General features: G+C 33.2%; 1 protein-coding gene across 1 annotated transcript; it reads right to left on the reverse strand.

Annotated features, from left to right (window-relative positions):
• Window positions 1-4,651: 4,651 nt before the first annotated feature.
• Window positions 4,652-10,977, reverse strand: LOC141459580 (soluble NSF attachment protein 29-like). The gene is made up of 6 exons (XM_074138815.1): window positions 10,684-10,977; window positions 9,110-9,342; window positions 8,522-8,623; window positions 7,789-7,951; window positions 7,215-7,337; window positions 4,652-6,100 (listed from the first exon to the last, which is right to left on the reverse strand). Exons 1-6 carry the CDS (start codon window positions 10,721-10,723, stop codon window positions 5,970-5,972), a joined length of 792 nt encoding a protein of 263 aa, XP_073994916.1. The 5' UTR covers window positions 10,724-10,977; the 3' UTR covers window positions 4,652-5,969.
• Window positions 10,978-12,532: the final 1,555 nt, after the last annotated feature.

Raw genomic sequence — 12,532 nt, forward strand, 5'->3', positions numbered from 1 at the left:
AAAAGCTAATGCTGGTAAATGCAGGGTACAATGTAGACTTGTCCAATCTTCTGCTGAAAATATTGTCACAAGGCTTGGTGAAACTGAAAGAAACCCGCACAATTTCTCTTTATAATTAATGACTTTAATATTCCACTGGTAAAAAAATTTTATACTATTAAATTTACTAAAATTCATGTTGTACGGTACTTTTTTTTATAGAGCTACTTTAGAGGAGAATATTAATGAAAATTACACAATGTAGGTAAATCTGGGAGAAACTGCCATCCATAACTTGGTAAATATTTTTTTAAAGCCAAAATTGTAATAATATAAAAACTATAAACTATTTACTTGACTACAATTTACGTTCTACGATAAAGTTTTGTAGTATTTTTATTAAGGGAGATATTGCTCAAAATATAGTAGAAATATTTGGTGAATAGGAGAAACTCTCTGCTCAAATTAATTTTAAGTCAAAAATGATTATATTGTTTCTATTAACTCAGTTCATAACGATTTTATACCATCAATGTACAGAAACAAAATTACAGATGATTAAACTTCGTTCATTTATGATCTACAGAAATTTGAATATCATTACACCTAAAGAAGATATTGATAATTAAATTGAAGCTTTATAGGCAAAAAATAAAAATAAAAATCATACATTAAGAATACAGTGAACCCTGTATTTACCACTCTTTTGATAAAAGGTGTAGGTTGGAACTTTTGTTAAGTGTGTTCGTCTGTGTGTGTTGTTATAGTAAGTTCTAATCTAAAAAGAAACCGTTAGCGGGACGGTTCAAGGCTTCTACAGGCCATATGGGGGCTTAGACAGTCACCAACTTTACACTGTCACTTTAATAAACTTACAGCCTTTAAATTTATTAAAGTCAAGAACTCTCAGTGGATTGGTTTGGTGTTACAATTTTTTATTAAAAAAGAGATTTTATTTAATTTTGTGTCCTGCAGTAGTTTATTAATTATTATTATTAATTTTTTTTTTAATAGGCTTGAGTGTGATATTTCTTTTTTATCTGTTTTTTTAATTTAAACGGAAGTACTTACCATATTTTTTTGTTTTGTTTGAAATTCTTTTCCCTTAAATTTTAGCGAGGCAGATCACAAAAGCACAGAACAATGTTATTTACTCGAATAATTCTCACTAAATTAAAATTTGAATCAAAATAACGAAACTAAATGGTGGTAAATATTTCTTTATTACAAACACACCACCATCAAAGGCTAAAAACTAAAAAAATTCTTGGCTGTACAATAATATACCGTGGACTGTAAGAGTGACGGAAGTTCGTGGCGGAGCTTGTGTTGAGTCAGGGGACTCGCGTACACACGCACACAGTCACAAGAAGAGTATGCCTCTAACCCCACTCTTTAGAAGCCAGTTTTTTCTTTTAAAATCTAACCATCCCAACTCTCTTATAAGAAGACCCCACTCTTTAACAATATATCCAAGACAAGAGACTATTGCCACAGTCCAAGACTTTGTGTACATGTGTCGAATAAAGAGACACACAAGCCACTGTCTGTGTCCGTATATGTATATAGATTTTTTTTTTTTTTTAAAGAACTGTCACGTAGAGGAAGCTTTTTATTTCATTTTTTTGGCTACTTGGCAAACTCTACACACACATAATGTATTTATTGATAAGTGTAACAATAGAAACTTTCTATCCTGAAGTAGCATTTCTAAAAAAAAAGAAAAAAGAATGATAGAGCGGCACATTGTACTGTCTCGGGGCATTTTACCTTTTTACAGCGAGAGATTTCTTATGGGTATAATTATTCTCAATGTAATGCAGTTGCAAGATATATTCTGTACTTATATTATGGACTCCCTGAGTCAGAGCCATTTAATATTATATATTATATTATATAGGATAGATCTGTACATTGTACTGCTGGGCTTTTTTTTTTTTTTTAAACTGTTCACCGCATATATTTGAGGCAAATTAAAGACATGCTTAAGGTTGTAGTTCTTCTTCGATTTAAACAAGTAGTAGAATCTGTTTCTGGCGCAATTCAAGGTGCTTCTTAATATAGTACAGGTGGTATATCAGTATGTGCGTTCAGACCATTTTTACATACCTAGAAATAGAGAAACGCGATTGAGTCACATTTTCGAAATTGCTTTCTTACCGGAAATCAGTTTTGAAGTCCTTAGAATAAAAAAAACAAGAATGTGTGTATAATGCATCAGCACAATATCTAAAACTCGAAAAAATTTTGGCCAGTTTCTTACAATCGGAAGAGCAAATGATGCCAACATTTTCCATTAAACTTAAAAATTTATTTTTGGAGGCTTTTCAGGGAACTACAACTTTTACACCTGAATAGAGAGTTATTTCAGTGTAAGTACACTTTCACTACCTATATAATGTTGTGGTATGTTAACAAACATGGCTAGAATTCAAAATTCGGAGAAAATCTGTTAACAGGTAGTATACAGCTTTACACAATAGGTTTCAGAATTTTAAAGGCAACGGCTCCGACAAATCTGATTTAATTTGGCATGCTGTTATTAATATAAGTATATACTTTTCTTTTAAATAAATTTTTTTGGAAAAAGCTATTTTAGGGGTTTTAGGGGCGATGGATATAGCATGAATGCTTTGACACAGTACTAAGGTGGTGAGTCGTATAACTACTCAATTACTTCTTATGTTGCGCGGATTCATTTCTTATGGTTGCAGTTCACCTAATACTATACGTATAGTTGATCTCTACTTTATTAGGTAACATTACGAGTCATGATTAACAATTTAGTTCTCCCTAAATGTGGTAGCTCTGTAAATAAGGCACTCTAGCAAGTCATATGCTCGCACTGTCCCTTAATATGAAATAAGAATCAGGTCACTGTGCTGTCGGAGCTCTCTAGGCATGCTTGCTAATGGTTGATCTGAACATTTACTTGTAGAGGCTCTGTAAAGGCCATCATTTTTCAAGCTGCTTACTTGTTGATTTTTGTTTTTGTTTTATGTAAGATAAGAGAATTTGTATGACATATTGCCAAAATGGCGATACGGATACTTATCTTCTCCTTAGTGGCATTCTTCAGTAGCTCCGTTATGACCTCACATGTTATCATGATAGGTTAGTACATCAGGTATGAAGGAACCGTTGCTTCTCTCTTACAAATCGTACTTTTAAAAATGAAAAAGAAGTAAATCAAATTACTTACTTCACTTAACATAGTCCTGTATAAGTCTAGTGAGTCGTCAACATGATTTAAATCTGATTTTACAAACTGCATTCATGTTTACAAAAATTGCCGCTAGAGCTCTCCACCAGATGGAGTATAAAGTAAGCTTACCGTCTATTTAATGGCGGTACTCACAAGTCTACAATATGCTCATTCCTCTATTATCTATTTCCCGATTAAACAATACAAATTCTCGAGTTTTTTGTTTCTGTTAACGATAATTGTGTAAAACATCAATTATTATTCCAAAAGAAATATTATTTATCGTATTTTTAAAGGGATTTTTTTTTCTTGCTTTAATCGAAAGTTTATCAAATACCTATGGGAGAAATGTTGAAAAAAAAATTTAAATTACTTATTTCATTGAAATTATTAGGTTTAAAGTATTGGCCAATCACGATGTAGTATAGTTGCAGGCTGTGGGCGTGTCATGCCCACGTCTAGAGTAACCACGCCCCATCCAATGAAAGCGATTCATGGATGGTCAAAGCGTATTAACAATGGCGCTTCTCCTTTCACTTATTTTTCTAAAGCGTTTATGATTATCTCATATTTTAATAACATTTTTAGTTATTTTAGACATAAAATTATTCTTATGTAAATATCGAAAAAAAAAAAGGTATTGAATTGAAAAATATCAACTCAATTTCAATAAATTTTGTATTAAGTTAAGATCGTTTTCGAATAGTTTTCACCAATATTCGGCAGTTTCACTTCACTTTCTAATGCAAAGAATCTCGTGTGAACACTCACATGACTTTTTCTTACCATAATTTACGAATATAATTAAATTTTAAACTTAGAATTGCATAATAAAAAGAAAAAAGAGAAAAAATAAAAATGCGACACATTTCCCTAACTATTAAGAAAAAATTACAAGCCAAATTGACATTTAAGCTTAAGTACGCCATTAGATCAGGTGGCCTCGTCAAAACGTAGTCCGAAACCTAAGTTGGGAAAGTTATTCAGTGAGTGATTAAATCAATTTGATCAACCATTGAAATTAAATTAATTCGTTGATTACAATTAAAGCTCAATTAAATACTTCGATTTTATCATAATTTTTTTTAGTTTCATTAACGATTAAATTTGAAATTTAGTTCACTAATTAATTGTCATATGATTTAAAGTCCAATTAATTTCGCCGATCAAATTCTGATTACAATTAAATCAAATAAATTTACGATTGAATTGTATTTTTTATCATTGTCCATCCAGTTTTCAACAAGCAACAAGTTTTCGGCCAAAATTCGTTCAACTACGCATTACTGAATGGACTTTCCTGAGATTTTGTCCTAAATTGCTTAGAACCATTTTCTTTAACTTTGTGTGAACACTACATTCACTTGTAGCGTTGATAGATACATTTTTACTGAAAAAATTAATTTTAGGCGTTTCTGAGGGAAAAGGAACTGGAAACGTTCTTGGATTAAAAAAATAAAAAAGCTATTTTACAAGAAAATGATTTTTTTTTACACAGTGAATTAATTGCACTATAAAGTAATACTTTAAATGTGAACTCTGTTTCATTCACAGTTCAGTTTATAAATGTATCACAGATTCTCTTATCACACACAAGCATAGTACAGTAAGTAGATACACAATTCTATACATATCTTTAGATTGCATTACTATGTGGACAGTGTAAATTCCACACTAGGTACAGTCTATGTACATACAGATGTACTTGCAGCAACCCTGCTAGCCTAGAGCACTCTTAGTAATGAGAACGCTAGTTCCGCTTAGTGTGAGCACTCTGCCACCTTATTTGTGAAGTTTTAAATGTAGACAGACAGCTTGATTTCTTAGCTCATTTTATTATGCAGTTGGCTGCCAAAGACAAACGTATGGCCTATAACAGGTTTTACCTAAATAAGATAACCAAATCACCTTCCCAAGCACATCCTCCCCCAGGTTTTAGCCTGTGTAGAGCACTTTAGAGCTTGGATAGATGCTTACAGTCTGTGTCGTAAATGTTGCCTAATTACCACATCAGGCAAATACCTCAAGCTACGGGTATTAGCCAGTAAATGAGATAATCTACCATTAATTGAACAACTAATTTCTCACTCAGGTAAGAGAATTCTCTGCTGAAAATGAAACACACGAAGTTCATTTAAATGGACAGAAGGTCTTTATGAACTACGACTACGACTCTTGTTAATAGACAAAATTATCTCAAAGGAATTCCTTTTTCTTTGGTTTCTTTGGTTTTAAAATTGAAATAATTTTACGTTGTTTAATGTGGACAAAGCATATGAATCGCAATAAGAAACGCTTGGAAACCTTTCGGGTTCTTTCTCCCTAGAGGAAATAGGCAAGCCAAATTTTCAGGGATCTCGATGTCTCTCATGGGACCCAGCTGAAATTAAGCCTCATTCACGTGAGAAATTCAAGCGCCTCAATATTGAATCCGCAATATTAGAAGTTGAGATTCAATAAATCCAGAAGGCCACGGCTATTAAAGTAAAGCAAATGCTTCAAAAGCTACGACTGCCCGCACGACAAACTGTCCCTTACTCTTAAACTTACGACAGAGTGCAAAAACAAGAAGAATGAATAACGTCATACATTGACGCGCCTTAAATTTAAAAACATAAAATACAATAAACATACACATGGGAATTGCACATATTACAATATAATATTCATCACAAATCAAGGAAAAAAAGAAAAGATATTCATCACATGTTTTTCAATGAGTTATTTAAACAAAGGGGCCAGAAAAGTTAACATCGCGAAAATCTGTTCATTTTATGTTGCGCCGTTACTTAAGTAGTTTGTGGATGTCCTTATTCTGCCTGGCCAGAGTTCTGTCAGCTCGCTCTGCCTTGCCGATGATTGACTCAATCATATCGTTTTGACCTTCGATTTCCTCGCCTAAACCGGATGCTAGATCTGAAAATAAAAACAAGATTTTGTAAAAAGATCTTTTAAGATACTTTCCGGTTAGCTTAACCAGAAAAATAATTTTCTTGTAAGAAGAGTCTGCACTTAAAAAAGTGGTTTATTTAGTCCTAATTAAAATTATAAAATAAATACTGGAAAAATGCGCCATATTTTCTATAAAGTACCAATGTGTGAATCAACAATTCTATGTTGTTCCTAGACTACCCTGATATCTTTGCAGGCAAATATCTCCAAAATCCCACTTTCATCTCCTCCATAATAACAAGTAAAAAGGTGGGTCATGGTGTGGAAGAAGTAGCAATTAGAAGGTGTCAAGTCTGGGATGAATCAGAATTAAACCGACCCACTGATCTGAACTGATTTCTGTATCGAATTAATCATGTAGATTAGATAGTAGAAATAATCCACTTTCGCAAGTAATAATTTATTTAACAAATTTCACTCGGGGTTAGAACAGGTGTTAATCTCACTTGATCTCATTTATGGGTCAAGAACTAATTTCCCTAACTAATAACTATCTTTGCAGGCAAATATCTCTAAACAAGCTGCTTTAAACTACCCCATATGTGAAAATTATTAAACAGGTTAAAGATGGACCATGGAGTGGAAGGCTTGCGGCTTTCTTGGCGTAATTGATGTGGTTTTGAGGCCCGCAAAACTGCTCACAGTTGGCTGTTTATTGTTGAATGAGAAAAACCTCATTGAATCACTAAAAGTTTTCTAGAACTGGTGCAAGGATCCACTTTCACAATTGATGATAAACTGCTGAATCTCAGGGTTGAGAACGCTTTGGATGGTGCTCTCTTTCAGGCTCCCGTCACCCTCTCTTAACATTTAGAAACAGGCCTGAACAGTCTATGTACAAAATCTCCTCCTTTTTTACATTATATTATTTTCGAAAGCGGGTTTAAGGCGTTATTCTAGATTCAAGTAGGCTGTTTTTAAAATAATTATAATTTAAAAAAGCTGATATAAAGAGAAGCTGAAAGTAAAAGTTAAAAGGGAAGCAATAAAACGTGTTGGTAAACAGAAAGTACATTGAGAATTCAGAGAGAGAAAAAAGGAAGACTTGTTGCGCTCTAGTACCAAAAATCCAACGTACCTTTCAACTTTTTAACAGAATCCAGAATTTGTTCCATATTTTCATTTAGTACTTCCTGTTTGTTGTGAGGATCGTGCACCTCTCTTTCTGGTTGGTCCACATACTTGTCGGTCAGCACTAAAGCTATAATAATATAATATAAGCTATATCAATTACACATACATTTTTTATTCAAGTTTCAACAGCTTCCGCTATATTTTCTTAAAAGATCAATTAGACGAAATATTTTCAAAACCCCATTGGTGCGAGCACTTTCTAATCGGAAATATTGAACGAACTGAAAGTCCAATTTCTAAATTGGAAAATAAAAAACTGGTGAGAACTTTTACATAGCTTTCTCTTAATTTCAATTTCATTGAAGACTTTACTTATTACATTGAATTATGTTAACCTTACAGAGCTCCGTTATAACTGGATGGTAATTAGTCATGTCTCAAATTACACACAGCCTCTTCTAACGTGCAATTTATACTTTCTGCAAATTCCAGTGAAAACTCAAAACCTTCCAAAATTCGACTCGATCACAATCTCTCTTATGAGTAGTATAAGGGAGATACAATTATGAAGTTCTGACCTGGGTGAAGTCCAGAGGGTGAGGAGCTCTTATCCAGCACTCTGCATAGAGCGCTACCACTCCCTAAAGAGGGGTCGGCCTCGCTACTGCTGCTGGTGCTCGGTTTCTTCACGGGTGCCGACGGCTTTCCGCTAATCAAATTCTTCAGTCCACCAAATACGCTCTGTAAAATAAGAGAAAAACTTTGGATATTCCCGAAAACTTTCAAATAAAAAGTTATTGACTTATCTCTGTTTAATGTTTGACACTACGCATTTTGCATACCTAGATTATTAAACAAAATTATTGGAGTAATCGCTGACGATAACATTGATTGAAAAATTAAATCAGTAACTCACACTACAAATCGCACCTTTCGGTTAAATGATTTTTCGTCAAAATACGAAATTCCAGCAAAGTTTTAAGGAGCCTTTTAAGGTATCATTCAAAAATTACTGAGAGGAACTTTTTTTTTTAAGGAAAAGCCTGTGATGACCTATGATACGCATCCCTACAAAAGCTGAAGCACGACCACTAGTCTTCAGGATGCCAAAATTCTCGTTTCTATAGGCCATCATGCTTTCACATCTAAACTTCTACTTTACTCGTTACGTCCTTCAACTGTCTCAATAATTTTTGCAATTACCTTATTAATATTATAAATGTAATCTTAATATTGTAGATTTTCTGTTTTTGATATATTCTGTTCACACAAATTCTGTTCACATTCAACGCAGAGAGAGAAAGTATTGACCTTAATGCCCTGTATATGCTTCTGACTGAATCGCAAGGTACTGTTTATATCGTCCAGGTTCTTTCCAGTCCTTTCAAGCTGCTCTCTTTGGTGCAATAATTCCTAGAAAAATAGAACAGAGTAGTTAAAATAGCATTCTTGTATTTATTTATAGTAGCACCTTTGTTTTCTTCCTACTCTGAAAAGTTTCAAATTTTTATCTATTCAGAATGATGAACCACAGACACAGTGGAAGTCAAAGTCTTTACACAATATGGGTAACTTTTTCTTACGATAATAAGCGAAAATCCGAAACCGGTCAAAACTAAAAAAAAAAAATTATGATAATAAACAAGCGTACTTGTTCAAATGATCAAGGGGTTAACCACCTTTGGGTAATATCCCCTAATTACAATAACCCACTTTTCCTGTCTATCCAATCCTCTCTAAGCTTTCTTGCGCCCAAGAATGCTCAGTTCCGAATTCTCAACCCATCGTTTTCTCGACCTGCCGCGCATCTCTTGTATTTTGAGGATGAATCATGGCCTGCACCGGATGCTACCAAGAGAACTCCGCAAGGTTTTCAACGCTTACAACATGTACACTCACCTCAGCTGTAGCGACTCCAACATATTCTGAGTTTCTCAAGTGTTGCAACGTTCTTTGTGTGGACTTAATAGTTTTTTCTTCAATCTCTAGACGCTTATCGAGTAATTCTGCCTTTCGGTTGTCGAGGTCCCATTGTTCTGAGACGGCCGACGAGACTCCATTGCTGAAGTTGTTGTCATAGTTATAGTTTCGAGTCGGCCCTCTCAGGAAGTACTCATCATCTACATCGTCATCTGACATAATAATAACAAAATAAAATCACTTTCTCTAACAGCAATATTTAAATGTCTCATTTATCAACCGGAACATCTGACACTACACTCAACTAACAAAACCTCTTAAATACAGGGGAACTTTTGCAACTAAAAACTTTAAAATGCTCTGAGTCAGTACAATGTACATAACTACCCCTTAAAATATGCAGATCTGCAACCCTAAGGATCATTTAAGTATACGTGTCACGGTATCTTGCTTCTAAGGTGCAATAAAATGTACTACATAGTCTTATATAATGTTTGATAGGAATTACAATCTCATTTCTAATGTGCTTCAAGCCAATACAATGTGCAGATTTACCTTTTAAATATTTGGGGGAAGACTGCAACCTTAGATACAGTTCTAATGTAGCTCGTCAAAACAATGTAAAGATTTATATTACCACCTAGTTAATATTAAAGAAAACTGCATTCTTAAGCGTGTTTCTAAAGTAGGCCAATTTAGTCAATGGTTAGGTCCTGTATAATACTAAGACTAGATGTAAGCTATCAATAAACTGTCATTGTAACAATGTACAGATTTACCAACTATATAGTGTAACTGAAATTGCAAGCCTAAGTTTGCCTCTAATCTCCACTCACTCAGTGCAATGTGCAGATCAACTAAGAAGTATTACATAATGGTAAAAAACGTGGCAGAACTATATTTTAAACACCCATTAGAGGCCTGTACTACGAACACATCTACTATTCTCCATGTAATATCTAGGTGTAGATCTGTGACCTGAGCTGACTCAAGACACATTAGAGGCATATGAAAAATTTGAAAACAACCTGCAGTGAGCAGTAGATAAATAAAATTGTTTCAAATTAGTTATAGCGGAGTTATCTATATTTATTTATTTGGTATCTTACAGAAAATTAAAAATTTCATAGCTAAGAGCCTCGTATGGATACATACAAATTATATTACAATGCAACACCTCTTACGTAATACTCTGAAGATTGAGATGTGGAAATTAAAAGTTTCAAAAAGAATTTAGTCATAGTTTCAGAAAGTATAGTATAAAACCTTGAAATATGTAAACGGTAGTCTTTACATGTATAAGACAAAGAAATTGATCATCAGCTATTGCACAGTCAGAGCACTAATTTAATGAATCAATTATTCAGTTATAAATCAATATAATAAATTATAACTATTGACAAAACTATTTTATCAGTTCCTGATAAAACAGAGCATTTCCTCAGGGAATTTTATTAATGATCTTTTTATGACAAAGGAAAAACATGTCAAGTCTTACATTAAATCTTAGCAAAATATTAAAATTTAAAACTGTTTACAAATGAAAAACATACCATCCAACAATGTATTATTCCCTCGATGGAAATTCGCCATAGACTAAACTTACCTCTCTACTTAAATAAAAAACTAAATTTCTATGGTAATGTTGAAGATAACAATTTGGAAGAAATGAAATATGTTTAAGTGAAAAATTATTAGATAGAATTAGTTACAACTTGAGTTATAAATTAATATTTTCAGCACAAAGAATAATTGAATCGAGAAGTAAGATAAAAAACGTACACCTTAGTAGAGGAACGTAGTATGTGCGTTACTTAACACCAATTAGCAAGAAATCAACAGCATTTATTCAATGAGTCAACATAACCAACTGTAATAAAGCAAAACTCCCACTTATGTTTTATTTGCGAATTCCAAAGTAGTATGCAATAGATTTTTAAAATTAATAATTGACTTAATTTCAAAAATTTTATTAAATGCATTTCAACAAAGTTTGAATCGTAGTAAGAATTAAAGTTAACTGCGCCCCTACAATTTAATTTGCTGTGAATTAAAAATGGAATGAATATACTCGACCATCTCTTACTGCAATGATATTACAATAACTCATCTTCAAACATATGGTTTACTTTTATTATATTGTATATTAATGAGGTACAATTGCTGTTCATGCACATGTAAAAGGTTTGGGATACCCCCCCCCGCTCGCAAATACTTGCAATATTTTCAAAAAAGAGTAAGTATTACGAGAATAAGAGAAACTTCATCGTAATATCCTTTTATTTAAAAGGAACAGTAGCTACCGTGGTCTGAACTACTACTCCAAATCGATTTTTCATCCTTCTAACCTTGAGTAGCATCTTTTTTGGATAGATTAGTCCTTTCTTCTTTAAGAGTTTCTACTAGTTCATTTTGTTTTAGGACACGTGGATGCATAAGTGTTACATGTAATCTCTGGCTTAGCTCTCTCCACAGTCTTTTATGTCGATTTGAGTGGAATCATTGGAATTAAGACTTTACTTTGAATAAACAAAGTTCTCATCTTTCAATGCTCCAATTAATGTAGTAAGTATATTTTATACTTAATACGACTTTTTGTGGGGTGCTTTAAAAAACTTTGCAGAACAGGTCTTCTGGTACTTGAAAAATCTTCATGGAAAGTAGTTCTAAATACTCCAAAACAAGATTTTTGATCCAGGTTTTTTAGCGCCGAATTGCACAAAGTTTTAAAATAATGATCTTGTTCAGAAGGGTTTTATTACTCGACCATTCCGTGAGAGATTTAGTACTGTCCATTCTTTCACAATACGACCAATCTCTTCTATCACCGTATGCAAAAGGTTTAGCCTAAGACCAATTTCGCGTTGGGAGTGACCAAGTTCTAGAAGAGTCAAAGCGGTTTAAATTGCCTCAATAGTAATAACGTAAATACTTTACTAATCACTTTTTAAACCAGCATTTTTTTTTTCACTTAGAGATGGAAGAAAAGTGGGCACTTACTTAAAGAAGGAAACTTTAAATTAAAAAAAAAAGAGAACTCGCCAATAACCCGTCAGTCGCAGTCCTGAATGAGCAGGGATTAGTTGAGATGGAAAATGTTGAAAGTTAACAAGATGATGGACAAACCGTATTAAGTATATAACAGCTTGAAAAATGGAAAGAGTAGGCTTTCACATTGATAATTTAAATTTATATCTTCCATACCGTCTTCAAGCATTAAAGTGATAAGCGAGAGTACTATATCCATAAAAAAACAAAGCTTCAATTATTTATACACTATTGTTCATTATTTTATTTATTTGCTCGTACTGTACTATTAGCATTTTTTCTAACAAATATAAAGTAGCAACAGGTACGATTCGAACAGGTCTCTCAATTATAAGTTTACGCTCATGACCACTT

This window comes from Rhodnius prolixus, unplaced genomic scaffold (genome assembly GCF_049639745.1).
Source record: "Rhodnius prolixus isolate KJV_2025 unplaced genomic scaffold, Rpr scaffold_11, whole genome shotgun sequence".
In the NCBI taxonomy this organism is placed as follows: domain Eukaryota; kingdom Metazoa; phylum Arthropoda; class Insecta; order Hemiptera; family Reduviidae; genus Rhodnius; species Rhodnius prolixus.